Genomic DNA, 27,681 nt, shown 5'->3' on the forward strand with positions numbered 1-27,681 from the left:
CGTGAAAAAGGCTTCTAAACATTCACACAATGGTGATTCAGTTTTTCTTCTTTTGGTTTGTTTGGAGGATTTTGTTATTGCAGCACTTGAGACTAAATTATTGCTGGCGCAATGTTATTGTATCTGCAGTTTTAGACCAAATTACATACTACATGAACCAAAGAGAGATTAATATTGTTTCACTTCATATTGCAGGAAATGTAGTGCTGCCTTTGAGATTGCCTCCAGAGTTGGATATCAGAGTGTGCAAGTCATTCGCAGGTACCCCTCTTTTTTCTTTGTTTTTCCTCTCTTCCAGTTCCATATATGGCGTGAACGTGAGCCATTGCAGCTCATGCAGATATCTTAAAATAATGTACTTGACGTTCACTTCTTTCTTTTGATTTGTTTGGCAACTCGCTCTCTGGCATAACATATTGGTACGCTGTAATTTGCCATATTGATTCCCGGAGCTTGATATTTCTGTTTGTGCAGATTTTAGCGTGGAAGAAGCACATGTCTGTATTTATTTCTTCTTTCTATCTTTCGTTGTTAAGATGAAGAAATAAATAGAAGAACCAATTCCGGAGGTGGTTTTCTATTGAAACTTAGCGTGAGGTACAGATCTGGAAACATCTCGAGATTTTTTATATAATGGCAAGCTTAGATTTAACCTGTCATTGGTCGGGTAGATTATGTTGAATACTTTATTTGGTATTCTCTCATCAAAGAAGTTCACAATTTGTATGATGCGTCCCTCTTTGGCTATATACTTTCATAATTTATAATTTTAGATATTCTCCTCGGTTGTAGGTATTTGAATTCTAGCTCTGTTTGCTCTCCAATTGACAGGTTGAAGCTATAGGGGAGTCAGATCGTCAATGTCTCCGCCACTGCCATAACCGTAGACTAAAACCGAGAGATTACTTGGAAGGGAACCACTGATCCCATTGAGAGTGGATATCATCAGTGGCATGACATGGCACGGGAAGCAGCAACCAAAACAAGGCAAGGGCTGATGTCTTGAGCATCAGGAGGCGTGTTGCCTGGTGTTGCAGCGTCATCTTGTCGGTGGAGCACGCTGAGCTCTGTTGGCACCCATCATCCAAGCCGACGCCGGCGATGAGAAATTATCTCGGAGCTTAGGCGTCCAAATCCTCAACCAATCGGTAGAACCTTGCACTTGGGCCAATAATATGTTTTTTGGCTTTCTTCCGTGTTCATCTCGATACATGGTTGTGAGAATATAAAATATGCATGTGCAGCTACATAGAGTTGGCATCCCGTGTATAAAATATGCATGCGCCAAGTTCTTCGGTGTTGCCAGCATTTTGTGGCATCCCATGTACATAAATATGCATGTGCGGATACATAGACATCAGATTTCAGTGTCATCACAAACATGGAAAGGAAGTTAGGAGCTTAGTAATTGGATGATAATACTGGTCAAGTGAGGAAGGAAACGATTTGGTTAGCATTTATGTGTTCATTCTAGATCATAGCATATAAGAATCTGCATACCATAAGTCAAATTAAGATTCATTCCTTTTCAACTAAGCTGATTGTACCATGTGCAAAAATTTCATTGTATATTACGTATTGGTCCGTAGAGATATGTGTTTTGCGAGATGAGAACCATCTTGTATCTTCCGCCAAATTCACTTCTTGTTAGTATATATATGATCGCTGGTGTACATGTGAGTAGTTGCAGCTTACTCTGCAGATCTCTGAAAAATACAGTGTCGTATTCGGAAACTTGAAAACTATTGTGGTGTTGTTTGGCAAGTAAGTGGGGAATTCACACTTCCTTGTCTAATCTAGGAATGTAGGCAAGAGCTAAAACATAGCCATATGATCAGGTTCGGGATATTTTGTTATAGCAGACCGTAACCTATGCATATCTCTGAATTTACTAACTACAGTGCACACTGTCCTAAAATTGTATAAAGCTTCGTGTTGTCTTTTGTTATAATTCCATTGTATGCATTCCTGTATAAATAAGTCAAGAGGAGAAATGAAAGGAATTCCATTACTTCATGATCACTAATAATCGTACACCGAATAACTATTTTCGAAGTAGCATGCGTACTTAGGTACCAGTAAACTTATTTATCTTGACCATTATCTTTTAGATACAAGGTTAGTGTTTTATCCATGGATACAATTCATCATCTATGGTTAACATTTTAAATTGAGATGTATGCTTCAAGTACCTCTTAGATTCTTATGTGCTTGACATTTTAAATTGAGATGTATGCTTCAGTACCTCTTTCCGTACGTAAAAACTCTATTTTGTAATGTCTTTAATAGTGCTATTTGAGTATCTAATTCTTGGACCAGATGTTATCAATAGTTCAAATGGGACGAAATTGCTTGGTTGTGGTCGGTTTTATACTCTATATAGGAGCTATAAGCTTTATTTTCTCCCTTTCATATTCATTTATGATATAATTAGCTTAAGTACGCTTCGGGCACTTAAATACCATTACATTGCCCGCGTCCCTTCCTCTTAAATACTAGATGTTGTCCCCTGATTTTCATCTCTATTGTCACTTCCTAGCTTTCCTTGACCCCACATGATGTATACATTTTTAATATAAATTTCACTAATTGTAAATAGGAAGAGAACTCTTTCACATGTGTTCTTCAAGTCTAGCAAGTACTTTGTGTTCTCTTTCCCTTCGAATATAAATTTCACTAAATATGAGCCGATCCTTTTCTTTGCTTGGTTGTGCACGAGCGGACTATTCTACTCTCATCGAGACCACTCAGCTTCGTTTCCTTGATTTGCGGATGTGGCTGGCAGCATCTCCGCGTTCTCTCGGTGTTGTGCTCACGGAAGGACCATTGGTGAAGCAAGGAGGGATGTGCTCCTTTTCGACACAAGGTGGACTACTCACTAATTGTGGATCTTTCCTTTTCTTTCCTTGCTTGTGCATGAGCAGACCATTCTACTCTCACCAAGACAAGCTGGTTCCTTTCCTTCATATACGGATGTAGCTGGCAGCATCTTTGCAGTCTCTTGTGTTATGTTCACATTCCCGGGAAGGACCATTCGTGAAGCAAGTAGGGATGTTCTTATTTTCGACACAAGGTGGACTACTGATTCGTATCCTATGCTTCCTTTGTAGATACATTTGATTACCAAAGGTGATTTGCCTACTGCCTTTTGTGCTGCACTTGTGGACATAAAATTAATTTGCCCTTTTGGGTGATAGCGCTTTTCGACTTAATGTAAATACACTGGGGTTCCATGGGATGACAGAATCATCTGTTGTTATCTTCGTTAGCACAACCGCCGAGTTTATGTTCTTGCACCTTTTTTTTTCTACGAACGTGTACTCTTTTTTAGTGAACTTCGGACCATTTTCTTGGCTTATATAGATTTTTATATGATTGGAAAACTTAATTGTATTTCACGTTTTACTTAATGTTTGCATGATTCATGGTACATTTCAGGTTTGGGTGATCCGGCCATTTGGTCCTTCCGCAACTAAATGGGCTAAATGGTAAGCTTCAGTATTAATCTCTGTTTCATTCTCATTTTTCTCCCACGCTGCACAAGTTTATTTTCGGGGTTCAAATTATTTTAGAATCTGTTCGATAATGTGTTTGGAACTCTAGGTGATCCCATATATGTAGAAATCAGCATGTGACAACATTACTGCACATTTTTTATTTTGTATGGTCTAATCATTTGATAAGACCTTGTTTGTCATTGTAGTGTTATTTAGTTAATCGACCTTGTCCTTCTTTTTGCTCCTTCTAGACCGCATATTACTTAGGTCTATTTGCAGTAACATTTCCATATATTTCCAGGTTCCATTAAAGCTGTTTCCAATGAAGTAGAATGGATTGACTAGCTTTTCTATACTTGTGCCGATAGCTCATCTGGCATGATTGAGTAAGTTCTTTCACAATTTTCCAAACATGTGTCCGCCGTTATTTTTTCTCTCATAGTAGTCCTCCTTTCATTTGGAAGTTGTAGATATAACTTTAAATAGTGGATTAACATCCATATTAGAACAAGACTGTTTTATGTGAATCACTATAAATAATAATGTAGCACTCCATCCTTTCACTAATATAAGATGTTTTGGAAAGCTAAGTTTTCTTATACACGATTTAATGTTTAATGGTCTGTAAGTTCAGTGCCACAGATCAGCTGCAAGTGAGTATCCAGCGTCTGTATTGCCTATGAGGTTTCTACGCTGGGATCAAGGCTTTGTTCTATTACATGTGAAAGGCTCGCGGTTTATCTGAACAGAAAACAATAGATGGTGTTACTTGGATTTTTTATGTAGATTTGAAAGACAGTTCTTACCCCTTAACCGACATTGTTTTTAATTGCATGCCTTTTTTTGTATCGAGTGCTAATTGAGAGCCAGGGTATGCATTGCTCATCATGCCGCATCCATTGAACCATTGGGAGCTTTTATCGAGGTGAGATTGTGTAGACCATTTGTCTGAGTAGTGTCTATCTGCAAGACACGTTTCTTACAATGCTACTGCTAGGTGTAATATATTTTCATACAATCTCCGTGTCTACTTACTCGCTGACTGTTTATCATTTGCGCTGTGCGGGGCTTGCGCAGCAAGCCTCTCCCAAAATATGGCTTCTTTTGCATAAAAAAATAGCGAATACATTGCTTCATAGTACTGGCAACTCTAATTAGTTCAATACTGGAATAGTATCATATATTATCTGCCAAACTTTAATTGGAAAGTGCTAGCTACTGAATGGTTGGTGTCATATTGACTTTTATCCTCTCAATTTCTTCTGTATTTTTATTTTGATGAGAAAATAAATTGCCATCAATTGCCATCAAATCGGAGATGAGCCTCAAGTTCTAATTTTCTTAAATAAAATTATTGTGTTGTTCCATTTTCTTAGATAATAGTTGTTTCAGATGGAAAATTTAAGAGTTCCTTCTCCTATCGCACAAAATGTATTTTGGGCTTGCTGGTGCGCATAGAAATTTTGCCTCTTATGGATAACTTGGCGGTATCCAATATGTTCTTAAACCAATACTCCATTATTTTTCCTGCTTATTGGCCAATTCTTCTCAGGTTTTTTTATAGGAATGGTGACTCTGGATTTATAACTGCTGAGCATCTATGTATATGCATCTTTTATATTGTGATACCAAGATACTTTATTTCTTCTAATGTGTCTGTCAACCCATAAGCGAGGATGCTCCTTGCTTCGGGGACATATTGGTATGGTTGATCAGCCAATATTTTTCCTGCTTATTGGCCAATTCTTCTTAGGTTTTTTATAGGAATGGTGACTCTAGATTTATAACTGCTGAGCATCTATGTATACACATATTTTATATTGTGATAGGAAGATAGTTTTTATTTTTTAATGTGTCTATCAACCATATGAAGTGGGGGGGGGGGTTTTGCTTAGGCCCCCATTTTTTTGAATGTGCTTTATAATTTAGCAAAGTAACTACAGTACGTGTATCATGACCCAGTATTCTGCTTTTTACAGGGCTTTTCATTCCTAAGTAGACTTAGGAACTAAATCTATTCTGCGTTCCCTTAAAAAAATATGCTATTGTGTTTTTTTGTTGTTGTTGGTGTTGTACACATTAGTAAGATAATCTGGGCTACTGTCTGCTTCAGATTGAATATGCCACTGTATTTTTGTTGGTGTTGTCACTAGAAAGTTATTTCTTTTACTTCAGATATAGTGTTAAGTGATTCAGGAATCAAGGGTGCTGCGGTATGGAATGAGGTTGATGATATTATGAAAGGTATTTGACTTTATAGGTGCATAGTGAAATAATATTTAGTTTTTTTACTTGATGTATTTATTTACTCATGACATGATATAGGAAATGTATCGTTGGCTTTAATTAAGAGAGGTACCCGTTTGTATTCATTTTTGGTCTTATGGATTAAGTATGGGTGATTATTTCATGAATCGCGTAGGAGTTAAAGCCATACAAAACAAAGAATAGTTCATGAATTGCCTTGGAGTTAAAGCCATTCAAAACTCAGATATTGTTTTATTGTATGACTTTCAAGATAAATAAGAAAAAGGACATTTCCTTCTCAGAAAATCAGATCGTATGATTACTAGACTTTGGAAACGGCTATCTCCTTTTCTTGATCTACCTATGGATATCTTTAGTTTGACAACATAGAGCTGAATATATCAATGTTCCCTTTTACACCATAACTATTGCTTCACAATCACTCTCTCTATTTACACACCCGTGCTTAAATTTTCCTTCTTGACTTGATTGTTCGGCTCATGGAAGTATATTGTGAGCTTACTCGGTGTCTACACTTAATTAATTTTGGCTAAATAGTTGCTCTCTTGATATTCATGAAAGAGGGTCTCTTATTGTGTTATTTGTTGTTCAACATTTTCTTATGTTCCGGACTTTCTCTATCACTATTACGCTCATTGTTGTTACTAAATTTTGCTTCGAAGTTCAAATATCCAAGTATAGTCGATCGAGAGGGGACATGCAACTGTTGTTAGTTTGCTACCAAACTTATCCTTAGGGTAGATTATATAATTAATCTAGATTGTTGAAGAATTGCCAGTTTCAAAGTGATCCTATTTCTTGACACATGAATAATGATGGCAGTTACACAACAACTGGTCATCATGACTACAAGGGATGACGTCTCTTCCGCTGTCACACCCTATCTATGAGCACGAAGATAGCTTGGCAAGCATAATTCCATCCTCCTTGACTTTGAGGCCAACCATTATCAAAATGAGATCCACGTTTTCGACTTCGACATAGATTATGAGGTGTGATCATCGTTACCTAGATTGAGATTGCTACCTTACGTGATTCATGTTGTAGGTAGAGAACTTAGTGCTCATCGTGTCGTTTATGTTCGTAGTTCCATAATAGACTATGCGGGAAGTGATGAACACCTCTGTTGTGAACCTGAGTACTACCTTGTGTGTATATATCTACTGTTATCTCAAAAACATGTGTATATACTTACTGTTATCTTTGTCGGTTTCCTGCTGGTTTAAGTAATTGCGTTTAATACATTCTCGGTGTACATGCTACACTTTACTAATTGTCTTCTCTTTTCTACCAATATACTCTTGCTTAATAGTTATTATGTATATCCCTCATTGTATGTAAGTGTATGCTGCTCCGTTCTGATTTGTGTGTTCAGTTATAATTTTATCTTGATGTCTTTGTTTTCTAAATCCTGTAAAATGCATCCCCATTACCTAAGATAATTTTCACTGCTATTATACATGTCGCAGATTGGTTCAAATCCCACGGGATCGTGCCACCCACCCGGTTCTTTTATGGTCAATCGTGTCGTTTGGTTCACGATCTCCGTACGAGGAATCAACCATGCAAGTTGTGTGCCTATTGTAGGGTTTGTATGGGTTCGTGGTTCGTGACTAAAACTACTAGGGAAGGCATGCCTATAGGAACATTGTGCGGTATGATGTTGTTCTTGCGGGTTCTTAGTTCGGATGACCGTGTCTCGTGTTGGTGCTGTTAGCTCTGTAGATCCTCTTATTGAGTTGGTGTGATGTCAGATAATATGTAATCGGCTTATTTTTCTATGTCCTTTGTGCCATGAGTCTTAAAGACCATGTCTGGACATGTAGATGATGATTTTGGTTTTCACTTATTTATGTTTCTCTTGGCAGAATCAACAACCATTAGTTTGGCAGAATCAACAAGCATTAGTTTGCTCTTGGCAGAATCAACTGGTGGTATATAAATGAATGGTTTTCTATTTGTAATTTAGTGTTGTTCGCTATATTTTGTAAAACCTAAGAAGATGTATTATCATTTTTCCTCCTACAATGAGTCTCACGGGATCGTGCGCCAAGGCGCACATCAAAATCTAGTTCATGTTAGCAGGCAGTGACGAGAACTCCCTGCATTCACTAATATAATATGTTTTAGATTTTTGTAGATTCATCTATTTCGGTATGTCTCCGCTCTATTTTTAGTATATAGATTCACTCATTATGGTGTGTACCAAGTTCATTTTAAAATGTCTCAAACGTCTTATATTTGTGAACGGTGGGAGTATGAGTGATGCTTGATTCTCAGATCTTGATTCGGAAATACTTAGCTTATTACTCAACTGTATTGGACCATCCTTCTCTGATCTCTCTGGCAGCCTGGATTTCAAGTGCCAGCAGATATGTCCCTCTGCATACTTCCACTCTGTCCTCTTCACAATACCCAAAGGGCCTCATATGCTTGGACCCCCTTTCTTTCCTGTTTTTTTTTAACTCTCAACACGACAATTGCATCAGAATCAGAGGCCCATCTATAATTGGAACAAGAAAAGAAGGAACAACCCCTGCTGTACAGTTTAGCACCAAGGCCCACATAAATTTCACATGGGCAGGCTGCTATTGCATTAGTCCAACCCCCTGTTTCTCCGTTTTTTTTTTTTGCGGGGCCTGTTTCTCCGGTATTGACATTCAACTACTCCTACCTTACTGATGCTGCGATTAACATGGGTGCGCAATCTGCCACCTACCCATTCATGTTACCAGGCAGTAATGAGTACTCTCTCCGTTGATCACTAATATATTATGTTTTAGCTTTTTGCAGATTCATCTATTTCGGCATGTATCTACTCTATTTTTACTATGTAGATTCACTCATTATTGTGTGTATCTAGTTCACTTTGAAATGTCTCAAACGTCTTATATTTGTGGACGGAGGAAGTATGAGTGAGGCTTGATTTTTCAGATCTTGATTCGGAACTACTTTGCTTATTAGTCCACTGTATTGCATCGGCCACCATCCTTCTTGTTCTCTCTGGCAGCCTGGATGTCAAGTGCCAGCAGATATGTCCCTCTGCATACTTCCACTCTGTCCTCTTCACAATACCAAAAAGGCCTCATATACTTGGACCCCCTTTCTTTCCTTTTTTTTTTTTTTTGAAACTCTCAACACGATAATTGCATCAGAATCAGAGGCCCATCTATATTTGGAACAAGAAAAGAAGGAACAACCCCTGCTGTACAGTTTAGCACCAAGGCCCACATAATTTTTTTCTCTACTACCAGCTTAGTACTCTCTAACCTAAAACAGATAGCCTCTAAATTTTGGTTAACTATATTCTGTACTCTTATGGTTACAGTTCCCAGTTGCATGTACTTGTCTTGTGTGGGAAGCAAAAGGGATGCTATCACATCTTTCACTCATGGAGCATTCTTACTGATGGCATATTCTTAACTTGCAGTTTACAAGTTCTCTTGAAAGTTGAAACTTAAATACATCACAACTACCAACTAAGGTATGCAGTTCCAGAGAAAGAGTAGCGACAGTGAAAAGTGTGCAGTAAATTGAGGTATAGCTAAGTTTCAAGGTAGTAAGTACGAATTCCTCACCTCAGCTCTTTGGTAAATCAACAGATGACCAATTATTCAGTTCTGTCATCAGCAGGAAATTAGGACCATAGTGTAATTCATGCAAATCTTGCAAAAAACTTGCAGCCTATCTGTTTGCTAAGCCTCTACCAAACCACTACATAAGTGATGGTGCACGCTATTTTTCCATTTCAAAATTACAAATGCAAAGAGCAATCAAAGGATTTGGACAAATAATTTAGACGTGGTCAGTGAATGCTTACTGAAGCGCTGATGTTTAGACTAGAGTTACTTGCCTGATAATAAGCACAAGTGGAACAAGATTAAAGATCAGACACATAATATACTACTACTCAGTTTGCCTGCTAGGAAAACATAGTTAACATGGGCAGGCTGCTGCTGCATTAATCCAAGCACTATTTCTCCGGTATTGGCTTCAGCTACCTACTTATGCTGCGATTAACATGGGCGCGTTAGCTTCCACCTACTCATGTTAGTAGGTAGTGATGAGTATGAGTGATGCTTGATTTTCAGATCATGATTCACAATTACTTAGCTGATTAGTCAACCGTATTGGCTGGACCATCATTTTTTCTCTGCTCTCTGGCAGCCTGGATGTCAAGTGCCAACAGATATGTTCCTCTGCATACTTCCACTCTGTCCTCTTCAGAATACCCAAAGGACCTCATATGTTTAGACGATAAAAAATAGTAACAAGTTATGAGCCGATTCTGATTCGACCCCCTTTCTTTTCTGTTTTTTTAGCTCCCAACTTGATAAATGCATCACAATCAGGGTGTACTTTCTTTGCGGAGTGCTGCTTTTCTTAAGTACACCCCTGTACAGTTTAGCCCAATATCCATATACCATTTCTCTAGTAACAGCTTAGGTTTTATACTAGTCTCTCTTCTCCCCCCCAAAATAGTTACACTACTCTCTAAGTTTTGGTCAGTTAGATTGTGTACTCTTACGGTTAGATTGTATGTGAGATGCTGCAGTTATGGTTCCAAGTTTCCTGCACTTGTCTTGTGTGGGGAGCGAAAAAGATGCTTTCACATCTTTTACTGATGGAATATTCTTAACTTGGAATTTAGCTCTTCTCTTGAAAGTTGAAACACTAAGGTATGCAGTTTCATACAATTAGGGGTGACATCAAAAACTTTGCAGTAACTTGAATTATAGCTAAGTTTCAAGATAACTAATTGACCATCTCAGCTCTTTTGGTAAATTAACAGATGTCCAATTATTCAGTTCTGGCATCAATATGAAATTCAGATCCTAGGATAGTTCATGCAACCTTGAAAAAAGCTTGTACATTGAATCAATCCTGCCTATCTTCAAAGCCTCTACCAGAATACTATATCAGTGATGATGCATTTTTTTTCCTTTTCAAAGTTACAAATCCACAGACCAATCAAAGGAATTGGTCAAATCCAATTACAATTCCATTTACTATATCCCTCACACCCTTCGGCCCTTCCAATCCAAACCAAAAACCAGTAAAGGAAGGGCCCTCCAGTAGTTACCGTAATCACAAATCTATGAAGCTAGCACAAACAAACTATCAAAGCGATGTAAAACCCCAATCATCTTTCCAAAACATTTCACTACCAAACAAGAAGTCAAAATCAGAGCTATTCAATCTGTATTTTGTGAGTTCAGGTTAAACACGACATCCTTCTCCTGTGCTGATGTAGGGGGGCTCTCTGCACCGGCCTGGAAATAAAACTTTCCCTTCGTTGAGGCGCTGATGCTGCCGTTGAATCAATGCTGTTACTGCTTATGTTGATCTGATCAGATTTTACTGACAAGTACTTCAACTTAGACACACCGGATGAGAATGCCGCTGACCTAACCTTCGATGCATTCTTGCAGCTGGAGTGGCTGAGCGATTGGCTCCCGCGGAGCTCAGCTGGATATCTGTTTACTGATTTTGTCAGCCTTGGTTTACTGACAGAATGGCTTGCTATGCCATGTCTTTGCCGGCTGCACTCGGTTGGGGACATGAAGTGAGGAACTGAGCCACGAGACACCCTGGTTTTGGCCTTTTCGGTTGCCCGAGGGCTGTCTGTAGCATCAATGTGCCCTACCACCAGAGTGCTTCTCGGCGACCCCTTCTCATCGCAGAGAGCCTGACAGACAGATGGAGAGACCTTCTTCCTCTCTTCAAGTGAGACCTCAGCGCTACTTATTTCTTCACTGAGATCCTTGAGCTCGTGCTCAGTGTCACATATTTCCTTCTCAAGCTCTGAGAGCCGCTTCTGCTTAAGCATATTCAAGTCCTACATCAAGAAAACAAATACCTACACATGTAAAGTAGGAACTTTGATCAAGGTGATCACAGTTTTTCATTAATTTTTCTTACCTCTGAAAGCTCTCTGCAGGATTCTATCAACCTTGCTCTTTTTGCGAAGCCCAGTGAGCAGATGGTCTCGCCGACATCATCCTTAGAAGGACTGATATGCACTACCATCAGAACTTTTGAACCACCACCTGTAACATATCAACATAAACCATATAGGTTTACATTACATTACATTTGTTTGTAACTTTGATGTTTCAAATTGGACTGAGCAATTTCTCTTACCAAGAGAATCACTGAGAATTTGGGTGAGCTTGCTGTTTCTGCAGAGTTTGAAAATTAAAATAAGGTAAGCATAAACACTTCTGAGATAACTTTAAACGTTGGGATGTATCTGTCTGGATGAAGATGCATTGGTCAGTTTACCTGTAAGGAACATGACTTCTCTTCCGTCTTAGTGCAGCAATGACATCTCCAAGGGCTGATAGCGAGAGGTTTATGGCCTTACCTTCATCCATTGTCAACCCAGACGCACCAGTCTTTAGCAACCGCTCACTGCCACCAAGATCGACGAGCCAAAGCTTGCTGACTTCTTCAGTGACACCTCCAGATCTTCTTATGGTAATTCTTGTCAAGCTACACACAGACACAGCTAAGGCACATAAAATTGGGTACTGTTCAAGTTACCATACTGCAGAAACTGAAACTCTGTAGCTGGAACGGCTCATCAACCCACCAGTGTGATCGGCTCGAAACATCGTTGACATTTGTCCAGGATGTTGATCGGGATCGCCGCCCTCTGCAATACCACTGGTTGGCTTTCTTGATGTCTGGCATCGCAACATCGGTGAGCCCCTCAACTTCGACGGCACCACTTTTAGTTGCTAGAATGCTGAGATTACTGAAAAACTCAAAAACACACGAACATTTGCACTTTGTCAATTGATGGTCTTACTAGAGAATTTACAGGTGAATTGATTTTTTTTTTTGAAAAGGGATAAACCCGGCTTCTGCATCGTGATGATGCACACAGCCTTTACAGGTGAATTGATGGGTCTTTACCACGTTGTATTGCATTCTGTGGACCTGAAGAGATGCTGCCTTGGTGCCAACAAGTCCCTGAGACTTCCCATGTAGACCTCAAGCATGCTTATGGAGAAAGAATATGTGGATGAACTATCTTGAGAAGCATGCGAAAACAGTTCTTGTATCGCTCGAGGCACGACGCCAAGGTTATCGTTAGTTCCTTCCTGCATGCAGTTTGGAAGGAAAGGTAAGATGGAATACATATAATGTCTTCACTCTTCATTTCAGTTGAAACATGACATAGGAGGCACCAACTGACCATTGTATAGGTCTTTCCTGTCCCAGTTTGGCCAAAAGCAAGGATGCAGACGTTGTGCCCATCAAGTGCAGATCTGATGATTGGCTTTACCTCATGGAAGACATCATCTGCAGCATGAACACTGTTGAAATGAGTTATACTTTAAGAATATGAGCACTGGAATTGTGGAAAGGCAGTGAAGCAAGATGAACCTTGCGTTGACTCCTGATCAAACACCCTATCAACACTGAAATCTTTCTTGACGCCCACTGCTCGAACTGTGATCTTCTCTTGTTCAACAGTAATTGGTGATTTGATCTTGAAGTTGCTGGTTGAGATTAACGGCCGGACCCGGCAGAACACCCTGATACTTCCTGAATTGTAGCCAAACTCAGCTCATTGGACTCTCAAGGAATAATAATAGCTCTATGCTGTGGAGAACACCAACTTCTATCTTGTATCAAAGGCAGTACCTTTCAGGTCTATGAGTTTGTCCAGCGCCTCTCGCCTTCTCCGGTTGAGATGTCTATGCCTTGATCTCATAGCCGAAATCTCCTCTGAAACAACATTGGGCCAAAAGAATTATATTCTGTTTTTTCTGTTTCGATAAACCGCCACATGAACTTAATACACAAGAGAGTGGTGTTTCTCTGAACCTTGCAGAGTTGACATGTCCTTGTCATGGCCAAGTAAGATTTCACCGTTGGGGACATCCAAGCCCAGGTTCTCCAGCGGCAGCATCACATGACCCCCCATGGTCTCCTTCTCCATGCAAAGAAACAAGATCTCGTTCTTCCTTCCTCAGAGAAGCTTCGTCTGCCTCATATCAAGAGATGAACTGGAAGAGGAACCAAAATATCAGCTTATCTGTGTGGACTGTGGAGGAATCTGAAACAACTCAATCCAAGCAAAGAATGACAAGAGCAGAGGGAATATATTCCAAACACTTTTTCAATGATTAGCCCTATGCAGGGCCGGAAGACATCAATATGTGTACTTCAAAGAGAATATACACATCTGAAGAACAATACATAATTTCTCCAGTACCTTATGAATTATGATTGTTGAACCTAGAGCTCCTCTTGGACCTAAACCTCTTCCCCTAAACAGCTTCTGCAGCACAACAGAGAAGAGTATGTTGGTAAATATGGACAAAAAGAACACAAGAAAGGTCAGTAGTACAACATAATTTAATTTAGTACCTTGAGGAGAATCTGCTACTGCTTGAAGTTGTCCCTGATTCCTTTTCTCCTTGGAAGCAGGGTCTCTGTTCTTCCTCTTGACCCAGTGCCAAAGTAAGGACAGATATGAGGAGGGAAGAGTGAGCCAAGGGGACAACCTCTCAGTACAATGCAGCTCAAGACTTTTGGTCCTGATCTTTCTTGGATCTTGATGCCTAAAAGTTGTGTTGTAGCTAGCAGCAATTGCCAAAGATCAAAGCTGCATGCAGCACATGGCTGTGGAAGAAGGAAGAATCCTACCTATCCAAAGCCACATGCATGCTCTAGCTTTATTCCACTCAAGAACAGCACACAAGCAAGCTAAGCTATACACCAGAAAGTGCTTCACACCACACTGGAAAGGGAAAGCCTCACAAAGGGGCTCTTTCCAAGATCACCCAAGGGAGGTAAAAACCATATTTCAGAGCAAGAAATCCATCAATGAACAGTTGCACAAAGATGGAGAGAGAGAGAGAGAGAGAGAGAGAGAGAGAGAGATATGATAGTCCAGTTAAGGAGACAGTTAGGTGGCGTGGAGGGGCCTGGATTTAGAATATCGAGGGTAGGAAATGGTGTGATCAAACAGCCCCCGCACTACTCGCTGGAAAACAAATGGGGAAGAGGTGGTGGCCGGATTGTTTGTGGTGTCAGCTTTTGAAGGCCATTGCTGTGTTGTCTGCTAGATCTTTAATTGTTGGCAGCTCTCATTTTTATGAAGATGTTTTGCTGTTGAATTAGGCTGCTGGCAACAGTTAATGAGTTTGCTGGAGGTTGACAATGGTGTTATTTTTTTTTAGAGAGAGACAGAAAATTTGTCCTTTTAAATAATTATTATGCAAGAATAAAGTGCAGAATAATTTACATGAGGACAGCCAAATCTTATTCTAGGACACACCAGGTCAATTTGTGCCTTCTCCAAATCTTATAAATTGATACTATCTTGGAAGTTTGTTGGTCTTGGTACTTTGTTTTAATGTTAAAAAATATTGGTCACAAAGAAGGCCTAATTTTTAATTGGAAGACTATTCTAACTTCTTTTAATACGAAAATGCTATACTAATATCAGATTATAACCTTTTTTTTTTTTTTTGGAAAATTGAGTACTTGGTAGTATTGAGGCTAGACTTTTACAGCCTTTATGTTGGGCAAATAAGCTGCCTTACTGCCCATTGCAACGTCTCACTTGGAAATTGAAGCCAAAAATTTATGCAGCATATTTAATTGCCGCAGAAAATCCATGTCCTAGTATAAAGTATTCTGGTTTTGTGTACTCCATTGACAAATGATAGTATGAGTAGATGGTCCCATGATTTGACTGCAGAAACACTCTGCAAAACTGCAAATAGTCCCAAAGTTCATTCAATTGTAGGGGTGCTAGCAAACAGGGAGTGAGTAGATCTCTTTACCCAAGAAAATTCTACTGCACGTTGCAGAGTTCTTCCTCCCTGGAAAATCTTAACTGATGTTTCTAAGAAAGACCGATGAGCAAACAAGGTTCAGGTTTATTTTTGTCTGTCCGAAACACTAAATTTTTCTTTTGAATTAGACAGGTTAACGTTTTTTATGAAAATCTTGTGTTCCAAACGGGCCCTTTTGCTATGTTAATAGTAGTACTAACAAAAAGTAGCTAGCAATGACATCCTATGCTAATTGATAGCCTTCATATTTTCTAATCGGAGAAGACCTCATGGAGCACAGTTGTATGAGAAGCGTGGAGTAAGGAACAGACGACATATGACAATTGGGAGAACCCTCCTCCTCAAAGTCCTCACATTCAAGAAAAGCTCCAATGATCTGGACGTCATCTTGCCAAGCCAATGCTACTAGGCTAGTACTTCAACTCCACTCACCCTCTCCATCTCAAAACCAAAATACACATCAAGGAGTTAAAAACAAAATGACACCATAATCAGTTTTCTCATCACAGTTTTGGTAGCCAGTCATGTCATGAAGAGCACACATCCACTGTCGGATATGAAATCGATCTTATCCATGGCTTCTTGGATTCTTGCAACAATAAGATTCTGAGGTACGTCTCTTTTATCCATCTCGTATTCTTCTTCTCCTGTCTCTTCTTTTTTTCTCGAACGCATGCCAAAGCATGCGTCATAATATATTAGAAGAAAACCGTCGAGAAGACGGGAGCATACAGGGAGTAGCAGAGCTACAAAGGAATTTCAGAGAAAAAGAAAAGAAGAAAGAAATAAAACTGCTTCCCCCTTGACCCAAGAGAACCTGGGTTCAATTCTCAAATCTGGCTAATTAAGCCCCACTTTTTAACGATCTCTCCTGTCTCTTCTGAAATATACCTTTGAAAGAAGGGAAAATAATTATTGGATGGGAATATTCTCTTAAGTATCTTTATTTAGCACCACTCCAACACATTATATTTACGCTTAACTGCTAGCGTCACCTAACATTGTGCTTGCCCACAATAATAAAAGATTAAGATGCAGATTGCATCTCCTGTGTAAAAGATGGGATGTGGCTTACATGCTAGTGGACGCGAATAAAATACAGGTTATGCCTGCTCCTAACCCAGATAGGTCCAAGGTTTCAACTGATCTGAATAGACCAAAACAAAGTACTAATTATATATAAAAAAAACACGGGTGATGCCAAAGTTTCAACTCATCTTTTATCATCCCAAGTTCCCGATTGCATTGGATACCAAGTGCATGTAATTATTTATTAGTTCACAAAAGTGAATTCCATAGTCAACTTGCACTACTAGCAACCGGCAAAAAAAGCTTGCACTAGTAGCTGGTGAATTCTCTCGTTGATTTTAAGATAGAATCTCTTAGCACCTTGGACACATATTTGTGTACAGATTTTAAGCTAGAAAACATATATTTTCTCTTCGGACTTCGAAGGCAGGGTCTCTCATGTAAAACTTCTGAATCATCATGCGCTTCCTTGATGATGCTTTAGATGATCACGTACTGATGTGAGCAGGAAATTGGTAATCAAGTGCATACGATACTTTGGATACCGTCCTGCTCGGTACTCAAACATTATCTTCTTCCACAGTTGTACTTGAAACAAGAAAACAGTAGCGGTACCATCACTGCCCCCAAAATGCCATAAACTGTACCCAAAATTTATGAAGTTCCAATAATTACACCTCGCTGCTTGCTGTTACTCCTACTGTACCGCGGAGCAAAATGTTGGAGAAAGAACATACTATGTGGTGAACTAGAACAGGAGATTAATTGAAGGGGGGCACACAAGGTACAATCTTGCAACAGGTACGAATCCTCCCCATGTGGGTGACTGATTGAGCGGCAAACACATGGACCCTTTGCCTGCATGCATGGCTCTTGTAGTAGGCTTTGATCAGTCCGAAGTTTGAATGGTTCGTGTGTTGCTGTGTGTGTCACAGTGTTCAGGCCTGTCTCTCTGCATCTATGTTTAGCTCCAGGCTTGGAGTCAAAGCCAAACAAACTTGCATAATGATCTGCCTACACTTTACACTCTGTATTGGATTGTGGATCAGGAACTCTGCTTGTTTGCTTTTCACTTGGAATGTGGTGACCTGTTGTTCAGTAAAACCACACGCATATTACTACTGCACAATTCAGTGATGAAGCTGTTCTTTTTTCCCCATCGTGCCATATAAAAGCAGTTATTATGGTGTGATTTGGAGGGACTGATGAATTAATTAGAGTATAGTACCACTACATGTTACTGCACATTGAGCAAAGCTAGGAATGGCACCGTTGTAACATGGATGTACATAGTAAATTATCTGGTCACCTCTTCAGCATGTGCCTTTGGGATCTATGCAGCTGGATCAGGGGTCAGGATAAAAACACTGCATCATTAGGTCATGATCTACTCATTCTTTTCTTCTTTTATTTCCCAAAGGGAACCTTGGAATTCTCCAGTCCTAGCTGTGCAGAATGCAATGTGATCGACACAGCTGTGCATGTAAGTTCTGGAACCTAGTAAAGAACTTTTCCTGCATTGCATCATAAACCGTGCTGGGTTGAATTTTTGGAAGCAAACTTTTCCTCATTTTCTGAAGGCCTCATCATGCCCCTTCCACTCAGGTCAGGTCAGGTCAGGTGCGGTTGCTTGTATTTTGCTACTTGGATGGCTTGCAGCGTTGGGCAAGGCATCTCGAACATTTGCTTGCTCGCATAATGGACACTAACGGTGGAGTGCAATTAGGGCCTGTATTGCACCCAAATCCAGATATACAATGCTAAAATTTAAGAAAAACCATAAAATAAATTTAGGAGATAGACATACACACAACAATGTCAGTATGTATCTCAAAACCAAATTCAGAACACCAAGACAAATCATTAACTCCGTAGCCGAGGCCCCGCACACAAGAATTGTTACTTTCACGCATTGGAGATCAAGTCTACTCGGCATACATACACCATCATCACTCAATCAAAGTAATCATCATCTTTAAAATAAACAAAGGGGGGGCCCATAGCACCATGGCCACCCTCATACCCGATCCCCAAAATAGGGTGCTGCAGTGCATGCATCCCTTGATTCTTGCACGCGTAGCAGTGACCTAAAAACAACATTATACAATTCAAAGAGATTAAAACGATAATTTTGCAGCAAAGAAATTAAACACGATCCATGGTGAATTAGAACAAAGAGAAGGAAATGCAGATACCATCATCATATGAATGTAGTTTGTAGCATGAACTGTACTTTCTTCCATAGACCTCCTTCACTTCAGCGAAAAAAGGTGTCAATGACCATTGGTCATCTGAAATCTTTTTCATCTTCACAGTGAAGTTGAAGTGATGAAATATATGACTGTAGCTCTCCACACTGAAGCACTGGTATTTAATCTCATCGAAGCAATACAACACGTCCTGAAACAACACCTTATAAATACGGAACTTGCTGATAAAATGGACAGAATAGTACAAAATCACTTACTTTGAATTGCTTCTTTCCTTCAATGTATTTCTCAAAAGCCAACATAACTTCCTTGCCCATCCACTTCTTACCATTCTCAATTATCTCCTTTGTTGATGCTTCACCCCTGCAACAAATAGGTTAAAACTGCTGCATGCTTCAACAATTATATGCAAATCATATGGGAACATACTGTGCTAGACTTTCTGTCGGAGAGGCAACAGACTCTGATGCTTCAGAAGCTACAAATTCCTTTCCCGATTCCCAAATTTTCTGAGCATCCAGTTTATGCTGGACCGGGTTGCTGTAGCCATGTGAATGGCCAATCAAAGCCTCGAGGATGTCAAAGCGTACCGGTCTGTATACCCTGAATCAGACCAACACCGAAATGATTAACAACATGAAAAATAACAATCCACACAGACACACACACCCCAGTGAGGCTAGGAGGTAATATAGCAAAAGCTATGCCATACATACTGAAAAGTTGTTAAACAGCATTGAGCTCCATATATATACTAATATACACACTGTTCGAAAAAATTCCATAGTTGATTTTGTATCACCCAATCAGATCTGTGAGCTGTAAACTTTGAATTTTTCGTAGTATTTTAATAAATGGTTGTGTGCATCTATTGATGCAGAGGCCGGGGCTTTCCCCATTTTGAAAAAAATATACACACTGTTCTCTGAGGTGCAGATCTGGAGTTTGTGAAGGACTGGGGATGTGGCTGCCTTTGGGGTGGTGAGTGTGAATTGGAAAGGTCGACAGGGGTGAGATAATGACAGACGAACTCTAATGAATTGTGATGCTCGTCCTCCGCATCTATCTCTGCTGCACGAGTGCCATCGGACAGACTGCAGTGCGCCGTGCGGGAGAGCTACCGTGGAACATTCCCTAAATAGATTTCCCGATAAATAAACATGGGATGAACAAAAGTAAAATCATCATACATACCAAGGGACTGATTTTTTGGGGGGCTTCTCCTCAACAATTTCAGAGCCAGTCTCACTGTTGGTGTCATAAGCACATTCCTCGGACCTACAGAAAGAAATGTCCGCACAATCAATCATGATTCCGAAGCTACCATTTTGTTAATATAAATAATCTTCTTCAACTAATTTTTGTGAAGTTGATGATGAATATACATAATGAGATGCAGAACAGATGAAAGATGCTACAAGTATTTTTTTAATCGCTTTGAGGCTTCTAAGTAGTAACAAACAACAGGATAAACATTGAGATTGATAAAAAAGCTACCATTTTTTGATATTAATAATCTTCTTCAACTATTTTTTGTGAAGTTTAAGATGAATATACATAATGATATGCAGAACAGATGAAATAATGCTACAAGTATTTATTTTTATGGCTTTGAGGCTTCTAAGTATAGTAACAAACAACAGGATAAACATTGAGATTGATGAATCAGGAAAAATCAATCGTTAACTATTAACCCATGGTTTTACGGAGAAGAGGCTAATGTTACCTGTGAGTTGAGTCAAGTGCAGGAGGTGACTGAGAAAGTTTCAGTGCTCTCACCTCAAGGGCATACTCCTCGATGCTTACCAAGACAAGGGAACCAATATTAGTCAGTGACTATTACAACATTTTTTTAGGGAGATATGCAGAGGCCAATGTAGTACCTAGGAGTTGAGTCAAGTTTCGGAGGTGATTGATGTATTGCCCGTGCTTCCAACTCCCTGTTGCTCACCTCGCTGTCATGCTTATTAACCCTGATGGAACAAGCACGGTAATATGCTCACTGGTGAATGATAATTTTGATTCATTTGTTACAGGTAAAATTAAATTTATTTGTGCCTTAATGCAACATCTGCAAATTTTGGACTTGAATTATTTATAAAAAATAAGATAAACCTAGAGATTAACAAAATATAAGAATAAATATTAAGGCATAGTTCTACTGAGCAATGCGCATGCCAATGTAGTACCGTTGCAAAACATATGTGTGTATAAGCTAAAAAATATGCAAATGGTTCCAAGATAGGCTTGTAAACCTTGGAAGCACATCGAGCTTTGTGGATAACACACTCACAGAACCCGTGGGGTTTACATACAACACGCATCGACAATTTAAAAAGAAGAACCAACAGCCATCAAAGAAAAAGAAAAGAGAAGAACCAGCGTATATTGGTCATACCTGTGAGTTGAGTCAGGTGGAGGTGATTGATCCAATGTCAAGTTTTCAAACTCCCTGCTGCTCACCTCTCTGACATGCTCCTCAACCCTGACAAAAACAAGCACGGTACTATGCTCATTAGTCACTGATTGTTAAGATGGGAGGTACTGCAATAATAACCAGGGCATTATATTTTGTCTACGAAAAAAACTGAAGACTATGGTGAATAGCAAAATTCTAATATGTTGTGAACTGGTGATGGTAATAGGCACAATTGAGGTAATTGCAATGAGAAGGGAAAAATCCAAAAACCTTGTAGATCTGTTGGATCGCCTAGGGCGATCCGAGTAGAGAAAACTGTGACGAAGATGAGCTGGTTCAGGTTCGAGTGACCTGCAAAGGTTGGAAGATCTGGAGTTAATTAGTTTGTACAAACAACATTGTCTTGTCCAATGCCTATGTTAAGCCTTTTTAGAAAGAGCGATATCAATAATCATCTTCCCTAGAAATAAAGGGTCAAGGAACAGAGCATGACCAGAGATCCTGGCTAATGTGACATTCAATCTCTACTGCAAGGAAAGAATAACATGGGTACAAATCGCATCCTTTTTAAAACCCCCGCACGCTAATTAATCTGCTGGAACACGTACCCCGCTTGCTCCTCGATGTCAGGACCAGAAGTTTCAGGGCTCCCCTTGGCGAGGGCAGCGGGAGGGGAGAGCGATCCTGGTGTGATTTGGCGAACGTGGGGTGTCCCGGGATCCTCCTTGTGCAGCTCACTGGGTCCCTGCTTTAGCTTGAGAACGGCCGCCAGACGGTGCTCCTTCTGAACTATCTTCCTGGCTCGCATAAATTGCTTCGAGAGACGGTTAGTAGGAGCAGTAGTTTCAGGGTGGCCATGGCGAGGGCACCGGGAGGGGAGATTTGGCAAACTTCGGGATCCTCCTTCTGTAGCTCACTGGGTCACTGCAGCTCAGGTCGAGAGCGACGGCCTCCTGACGGAGCTTCCTCAGCTCCTGCTTCTGGGCTTTGTTACTGGCTCGCCTTTCTTGCTTCTCGGTAGGGTTAGTAGGAGCAGGAGCAGGAGTTTCAGGGTGGCCGTGGCTTGCCGAAGCGAGGGCACCGGGAGTGGAGATTTGGCGAACTTGGGGTGTCCAGGGCTCCTCCTTGTGTAGCTCACTGGGTCCCTGCTCTAGCTTGCGAGCGGCGGCCTGCTGACGGAGCTTCAGCTTCTTCAGTCTTCTCTTCATCGCGTTCTTGCTCGCTCGCCACGCTTGCTCCTCGGGAGGATTAGTAGGAGCAGAGGTGTGAGGGTGGAGCACGGAGTGGGGATCGCCGTCAGGGCGTCAGTTTGCGTTTGCACGGACACTCGACCAGAGGCAAAATGAGCGTCTGTAGCGCCAATGACCCAGAGGACATGCCCGGCTACAATTAGGCGTGGCTGGACTCGATAAACAACCAACACGCCTAGGAGGGGATGATCGAGGACGCGATCGTGGCGTCGATCCGCGAGACAGGCACACCAATCATCGACCTCACGCGAGATGACGACGCCGGTAGCAGCAGCCAATGCTGAATTCAACGTCGCCGTCAAAGATGAGCCTGACGATGAGCCCGACCAACGCGATGAGGTCGACGACTCGGACTACCGGTACTTTGTGTACTGCGGTGGCCGCCATAGCCGTTAGATTAGTTCTAAAGTTTAGTTAAATTTTATTTAAACTATGTAAAATATCATCAAACTTAAATACAATTATAAATTATCGTCTAAACTTATTGTAAAAAAAAACTGTTTGAGAAACATGGATGGAAACAAGCCTGTCCCAAACCAAACGTGGTGGCACCAGCGGCATCTCCCAACCGATCTAATGAAAGATTGCTGCACTAGCCAATTGAATTAAAAGTTCGAACTGATGGAAATAGACTAGGATTTATATTCAACACTTCCCCTCACGTTTAGCCTATTTTAGTCCTTAGCGTGGGTTCAGTGCGGCCCGCCGAATCTTTTTTCTTTTATTTTTAAAACTGCGTGCTTGAACTTGAGACCTCTTGACTCTACCATGAAAGATAGCCAATTGAACCAAAAGTTCAAACTGATGAAAAGAGACTCAAACTGGTAACAAGACAAGAACAACGAAACTGGATACCTAAGAGCATCTCCACTTGTCCTTCCCAAAGGTTTTCTATAGGCCTCTCGGAAATGCCGGCGCCCAAAATCGCTCCGAGCCGCAGCCTCCAAAATAGATTTTGCGCTGGCGCAGCTTAACTATCCATCCAGCTCCCTAGGCCGAACCCAGTAGAAAGGGAGGCTAGCAGGGGCGAAGGGCGCTCAACGTGTTGGCAGGAACGACCCGTGAAGTAGGCGCGGGCAACGCCTGCATGATGTGGACCCATCCCATCAGCATCGGCGGAGTCGCCTTCCTCCTCGCCTTGCGCGCCCATCAAAGGCCGCTTCGCCTTCTGCGCCTGCTCGCCTTCCGCGTCGCATCGCGTTGGTGTTAATGCGTCTGGTCGTCTTCAGCGCAGTCTGTTCGTCTTCAGCGGCGCGTTAATGCCCACCAACGCTTCCTCGGCGCCATATAAATCACCGCGCGCACCCCCTCACCGCACATTGCAGCCAACGACCTTGCCCTTTCCTCCTCCAAACCTTCTCCAACACCCTAGCCCTAGCCATGGACCGCCAAGAGAGAGAAGGCGCCACCGCCAACGGATTCAGCCGCCGGTGGCTTCAAGTCACCGAGGTGCGCGCCCTCTGGAGCGCGCGCTACACCGTCCCGTGGGACATGTGTTGTCCGGGGGATGGGCGCTCAGCCGCGGCGGCCTGCCGGTCCCGCCGGGACCGAGCGCGCCATCGCCATTTACGATCATTTTTGGGAGCAGCTGACACGGGAGGAGCGGAACGACCTGCGTTGGTCACAGGACAACGACCAAATGTGGACGGCGTTCTTCCAGCGCCAGCGCGAAGACTGCCTCGCTGCCTACGACGGCAGCGGTGACCCACCGGCAAACAACAACTCCAGCGGACGTCGGCGTTGGTGGAGCGCGCCTGGGAGGACCCTAGCGTGGGTCCTCGACTACATCGCCGACGACAACGACCCGTCGCTGCAGATGCCACCACGGCAGCCTGGCGGCCCCCCGCGGCAACGGCCAGTGGGCAGCGCGGCGACAGGTGGGCTCCACCTCGCCCTCCTCCTCCTCCTCCTCCCGATCCTCCTCATCGCGAGGGTCGTCGGCCAGGTACTCCCCCTACAACACGCCCTCGCCGTGATTCTTGGCGTCGGTGAAGGATGAACCGGAGGAAGCGCCTGTTCGCAGGCGCCGCAATGGCGGCGCCAACCATCTCCGCCGCGCCAGCGCGAGTGGACGCCACCGCCGGAGTACAAGGCGGCGTCCTCCATCGTCAAGGCGGAGGACGGTCCGGAGGAATTCCCTGGGTTGCGCCAAGCCCAACTGGAATCCTTCGCGTCGACGGACGAGATCGCCGATGCCTGAAGCGCGGCGGATCACCGCCGCGTAGAGGAGGAGCGCCGCCCTCGCCTCGGCCTCGTCATCAACCTCGACAAGGACAACAACACTGGCCAGCCCAGCAGGCCGCGCGGGAGGCGCAGGGACGTCGGCCAGGGCTGCAGCTACATGCCACATCCGAAGAAGGAGGAGCCCGATGACGACGAGGAGGACAACACGGCGGCGATGTACCGCCGCATAGGGCTAGGCCGTGGTGGCGGCGGTTATTAGTTTTTAGGTTTTTTTACTACGTTTTTAAATTTGTATAAATATTGGCTAAGTATGGCCGAACTATCTATGAATCTACTTTTTTTTGAATATTTTTATATTTTGAAATTTTTAATTTGTTAGTATATGGGCCGCGGCTAGCAGCCAACCGACGCCTATTTTTGTTTTTTCGCCGACGCTCCACCATATGGACCCTAAAACAGCTGCGCCGAAACTCATATAGATATGAGGACAAGTGGAGATACTCTAATCGTGAGAGGAGAAAGCTAAATGCCGAAACACGATCATATATGAGCAATGCTATACATACGATAAATTTTGTTCGATATTTCGGTACGACCAGACTCATATGTGCCAGAGTCAGCAAGTGGGCCAGATCATGGGAGTTTCCCTGTGAGTCTAATCGTACATAAATCGTAGCAGTTTTGTCGTACGCGAGGCACTTCCGATCATATATAGCGGCAAGAGCCATAGGAGGGGACAGGTGTCACCTTGGATTGGGGCCACGGCTGGTGGAAGAAGACGGTTGGTCCATGGCGCGTGGACGACGGCGGCGGGTATGCTCCATCGATCGAGGGGCCGGGATCTGTTTTATTCAAGTCGGCCAGAGACGAATCGGCGCACGAATGCACGATCGAGGCGAAAGGTGCACACGCGCTCGCCGGCCGGGTTCATAGAGTCTCAGGAGTCCAACAGTGAGACGCACGATGCACCCAAGTACACACTCGGTCGGACTCGACTAGCCGTGAACAAGACAGACCCTTAACTCTGACTTGCGATTTTCTTTTTTTAGATGAAAAGGGGTCTCTCACCGTCACTACTTAATTTTTTTTTCAAGTACCCGCAGGAGATTTGCGCGTTTTGTATTATAAGTTTAAAGGGAGAAAATGACATTGTCCGTACAAGGTAAAGTAGTCCACCTCGCCACCACTAGCCACAGGCGGCTTGTAGTGGTAACAAACACCCACCCCACCTAGGTTTTGCCTCTATCCTGTCTACCACGGGCTACCGTCCATGCTCGCCATGTATCGACGACTTGATCAACCATTTGGTCTGAGGTCCTGGACTTGCCGTCAAAGACCCGATCGTTCCGTTGTAGCCAAAGCAATCTGATGACAAGCATAACGAGGGAGTTCCCGTCCTTTCTGCTCACAGCGTTGAGCGAGTGGACTGTCGTAGGCCACCAGTCGGAGAGGTTGTCGGCCGGGGAGGGGAGTGAGACGCCGGTGCGTTGGGTGACACCATCCCAGACCCGTAGGGCAAAGGAGCACTCGACCGACAGGTGGTCGATGGTTTCGTCGGCCATCTGGCACAGGGGGGCAGAGGACGTGAGAAGGCAGGCCACGGCGGATATGGCGGTCAGCCGTCCAACAACGTCTGCGCAGCGCTAGCCACACATGCAATCTATATGCCATCGGGGCGTAGGAGTCCCAGATGTTTGCGGCGCCTGGCATCGTAGTTTTTCCCTGGAAGAAGGCAAGGTAGGCTGATCTGGCGGAATAGATCCCATCGTTAGTCCACTTCCAACGGAAGGTATCCATGCCGTCTTGCATCGAATAGGGTTCGACGGCCTCCCAGAGCTTGAGGAACTGGACGGCGACATCAATAGTCTGCTCACCTGCCACAGCCTCGACCCAATGGTTATCTAAGATAAGAACAAAACAAACCAACGAGTTATGTTATACATTGTAGGTACGGCATAAAGTAAAAAATGGAAGGAGTTCATTGCGGTGGTTGTAACATCCCAGGTATTCGGACAAATGCAGGGTAGAGGTAGCAAGCTTGTGTGCATTTGCATCTCAAATCGAGGCAATTTTTCTCGCAATTAAAAGCAAACACAGGAGGATCGAGGTCTCTCTTCTGTTGAATTAGGGTTTTAGTCATTGCGGGGTCGACACATTTCGACATGACATTTGTAGAATTTATGTGTTTTGGGGGGGAATAGTTTGAATTCAATTCAAATATGAATAATAAGACTTCAAATTTGAATCCTAGACAAAAGAATAATTTGAATTCAAACTATAACTTTCTAATTACAATTCAAAAATATTTGAATTAGAAATTAAGACAATAATGAGAAAGAATACGAAATTGAAGAATAGATAAATTACACATTTATTAATTAAACACAACATTGCAAAGTCTTTACGATATTCATTTTTACAAACTATAAATTATTACAAGTATAAAAAAAGCATGAAAAACAAGTGGCTATAAAAAATAATATGCCCAACAGTGATAAACATCACTTGGCCGAGCCCATCCTAAGTAGCTTAGGGTCACAAAAACTTTAGCAAGCACACATCTCACTCATATTTGAGTAAGAGGAGTCACAGGGAAGATGTCAACATACCACTTACTTTGAATTGCTTCTTTCATTCAATGTATTTCCCAAAAGCCAGCATAACTTCCTTGCCCATCCACTTCTTACCCTGCAACAAATAGGTTAAAACTTCTGCATGCTTCAAAAATTATATGCGAACGTACTGTGCTAGATTTTCTGTCGGAGAGGCAACGAACTCTGATGCTTCAACAGCTACAAATTCCTTTCCTGATTCCCAAATTTCTTGAGCATCCAGTTTATGCTAGGCCGGGTTGCTGTAGCCATGTGAATGGCCAATCAAAGCCTCCAGGATGTCAAAGCGTACCGGTTTGTATACCCTGAATCAGACCAACACCCAAACGATCAACAAATGCAAAGTAACAATACACACACATCACTGAGCCTAACATGCAATGTATCAAAG

The 27,681-nt window shown here is 42.3% G+C and overlaps 1 protein-coding gene and 3 long non-coding RNA genes across 5 annotated transcripts; 1 reads left to right on the top strand and 3 right to left on the bottom strand.

Moving 5' to 3' along the window:
- Positions 1–10,669: 10,669 nt before the first annotated feature.
- On the bottom strand, positions 10,670–14,736 carry LOC124702995 (kinesin-like protein KIN-14O). Of its 2 annotated transcripts, none has more exons than XM_047235192.1 (12): positions 14,151–14,736; positions 13,996–14,050; positions 13,605–13,786; positions 13,422–13,505; positions 13,161–13,322; positions 12,970–13,076; positions 12,687–12,874; positions 12,361–12,525; positions 12,051–12,260; positions 11,910–11,947; positions 11,688–11,815; positions 10,670–11,604 (listed from the first exon to the last, which is right to left on the bottom strand). In XM_047235192.1, exons 3-12 carry the CDS (start codon positions 13,717–13,719, stop codon positions 10,981–10,983), a joined length of 1,821 nt encoding a protein of 606 aa, XP_047091148.1. In that variant the 5' UTR covers positions 13,720–13,786; positions 13,996–14,050; positions 14,151–14,736; the 3' UTR covers positions 10,670–10,980. The 2 variants fall into 2 exon arrangements, with proteins under 2 accessions (XP_047091148.1, XP_047091147.1); XM_047235191.1 differs by having other exon boundaries at positions 13,996–14,061.
- LOC124702998 lies at positions 11,757–12,891 on the top strand. Its single transcript, XR_007002861.1, has 3 exons — positions 11,757–11,973; positions 12,088–12,471; positions 12,667–12,891. It is a non-coding gene; the product is annotated as an uncharacterized LOC124702998 (long non-coding RNA).
- A 4,220-nt stretch (positions 14,737–18,956) lies between the features above and the next one.
- On the bottom strand, positions 18,957–27,450 carry LOC124702997. The gene is made up of 3 exons (XR_007002860.1): positions 27,422–27,450; positions 19,083–19,188; positions 18,957–19,015 (listed from the first exon to the last, which is right to left on the bottom strand). It is a non-coding gene; the product is annotated as an uncharacterized LOC124702997 (long non-coding RNA).
- Positions 20,552–21,310, bottom strand: LOC124702996. The gene is made up of 3 exons (XR_007002859.1): positions 21,224–21,310; positions 20,709–20,798; positions 20,552–20,626 (listed from the first exon to the last, which is right to left on the bottom strand). It is a non-coding gene; the product is annotated as an uncharacterized LOC124702996 (long non-coding RNA).
- Positions 27,451–27,681: the final 231 nt, after the last annotated feature.

Source organism: Lolium rigidum, chromosome 3 (assembly GCF_022539505.1).
Source record: "Lolium rigidum isolate FL_2022 chromosome 3, APGP_CSIRO_Lrig_0.1, whole genome shotgun sequence".
Classification (NCBI taxonomy): Eukaryota; Viridiplantae; Streptophyta; class Magnoliopsida; order Poales; family Poaceae; genus Lolium; species Lolium rigidum.

What these genes read in the sequence shown, in the direction of transcription:
- LOC124702995 (XM_047235192.1), bottom strand. Translation starts at nt 13,719, where the DNA reads ATGGAGAAGGAGACCATGGGGGGTCATGTGATGCTGCCGCTGGAGAAC. An exon ending in TGATCAGGAGTCAACGCAAG is followed by an intron (nt 13,077 to 13,160) that starts GTTCATCTTGCT and finishes TTCATGCTGCAG; the next exon opens with ATGATGTCTTCCATGAGGTA. An exon ending in CCTGCAGAGAGCTTTCAGAG is followed by an intron (nt 11,605 to 11,687) that starts GTAAGAAAAATT and finishes TTCTTGATGTAG; the next exon opens with GACTTGAATATGCTTAAGCA.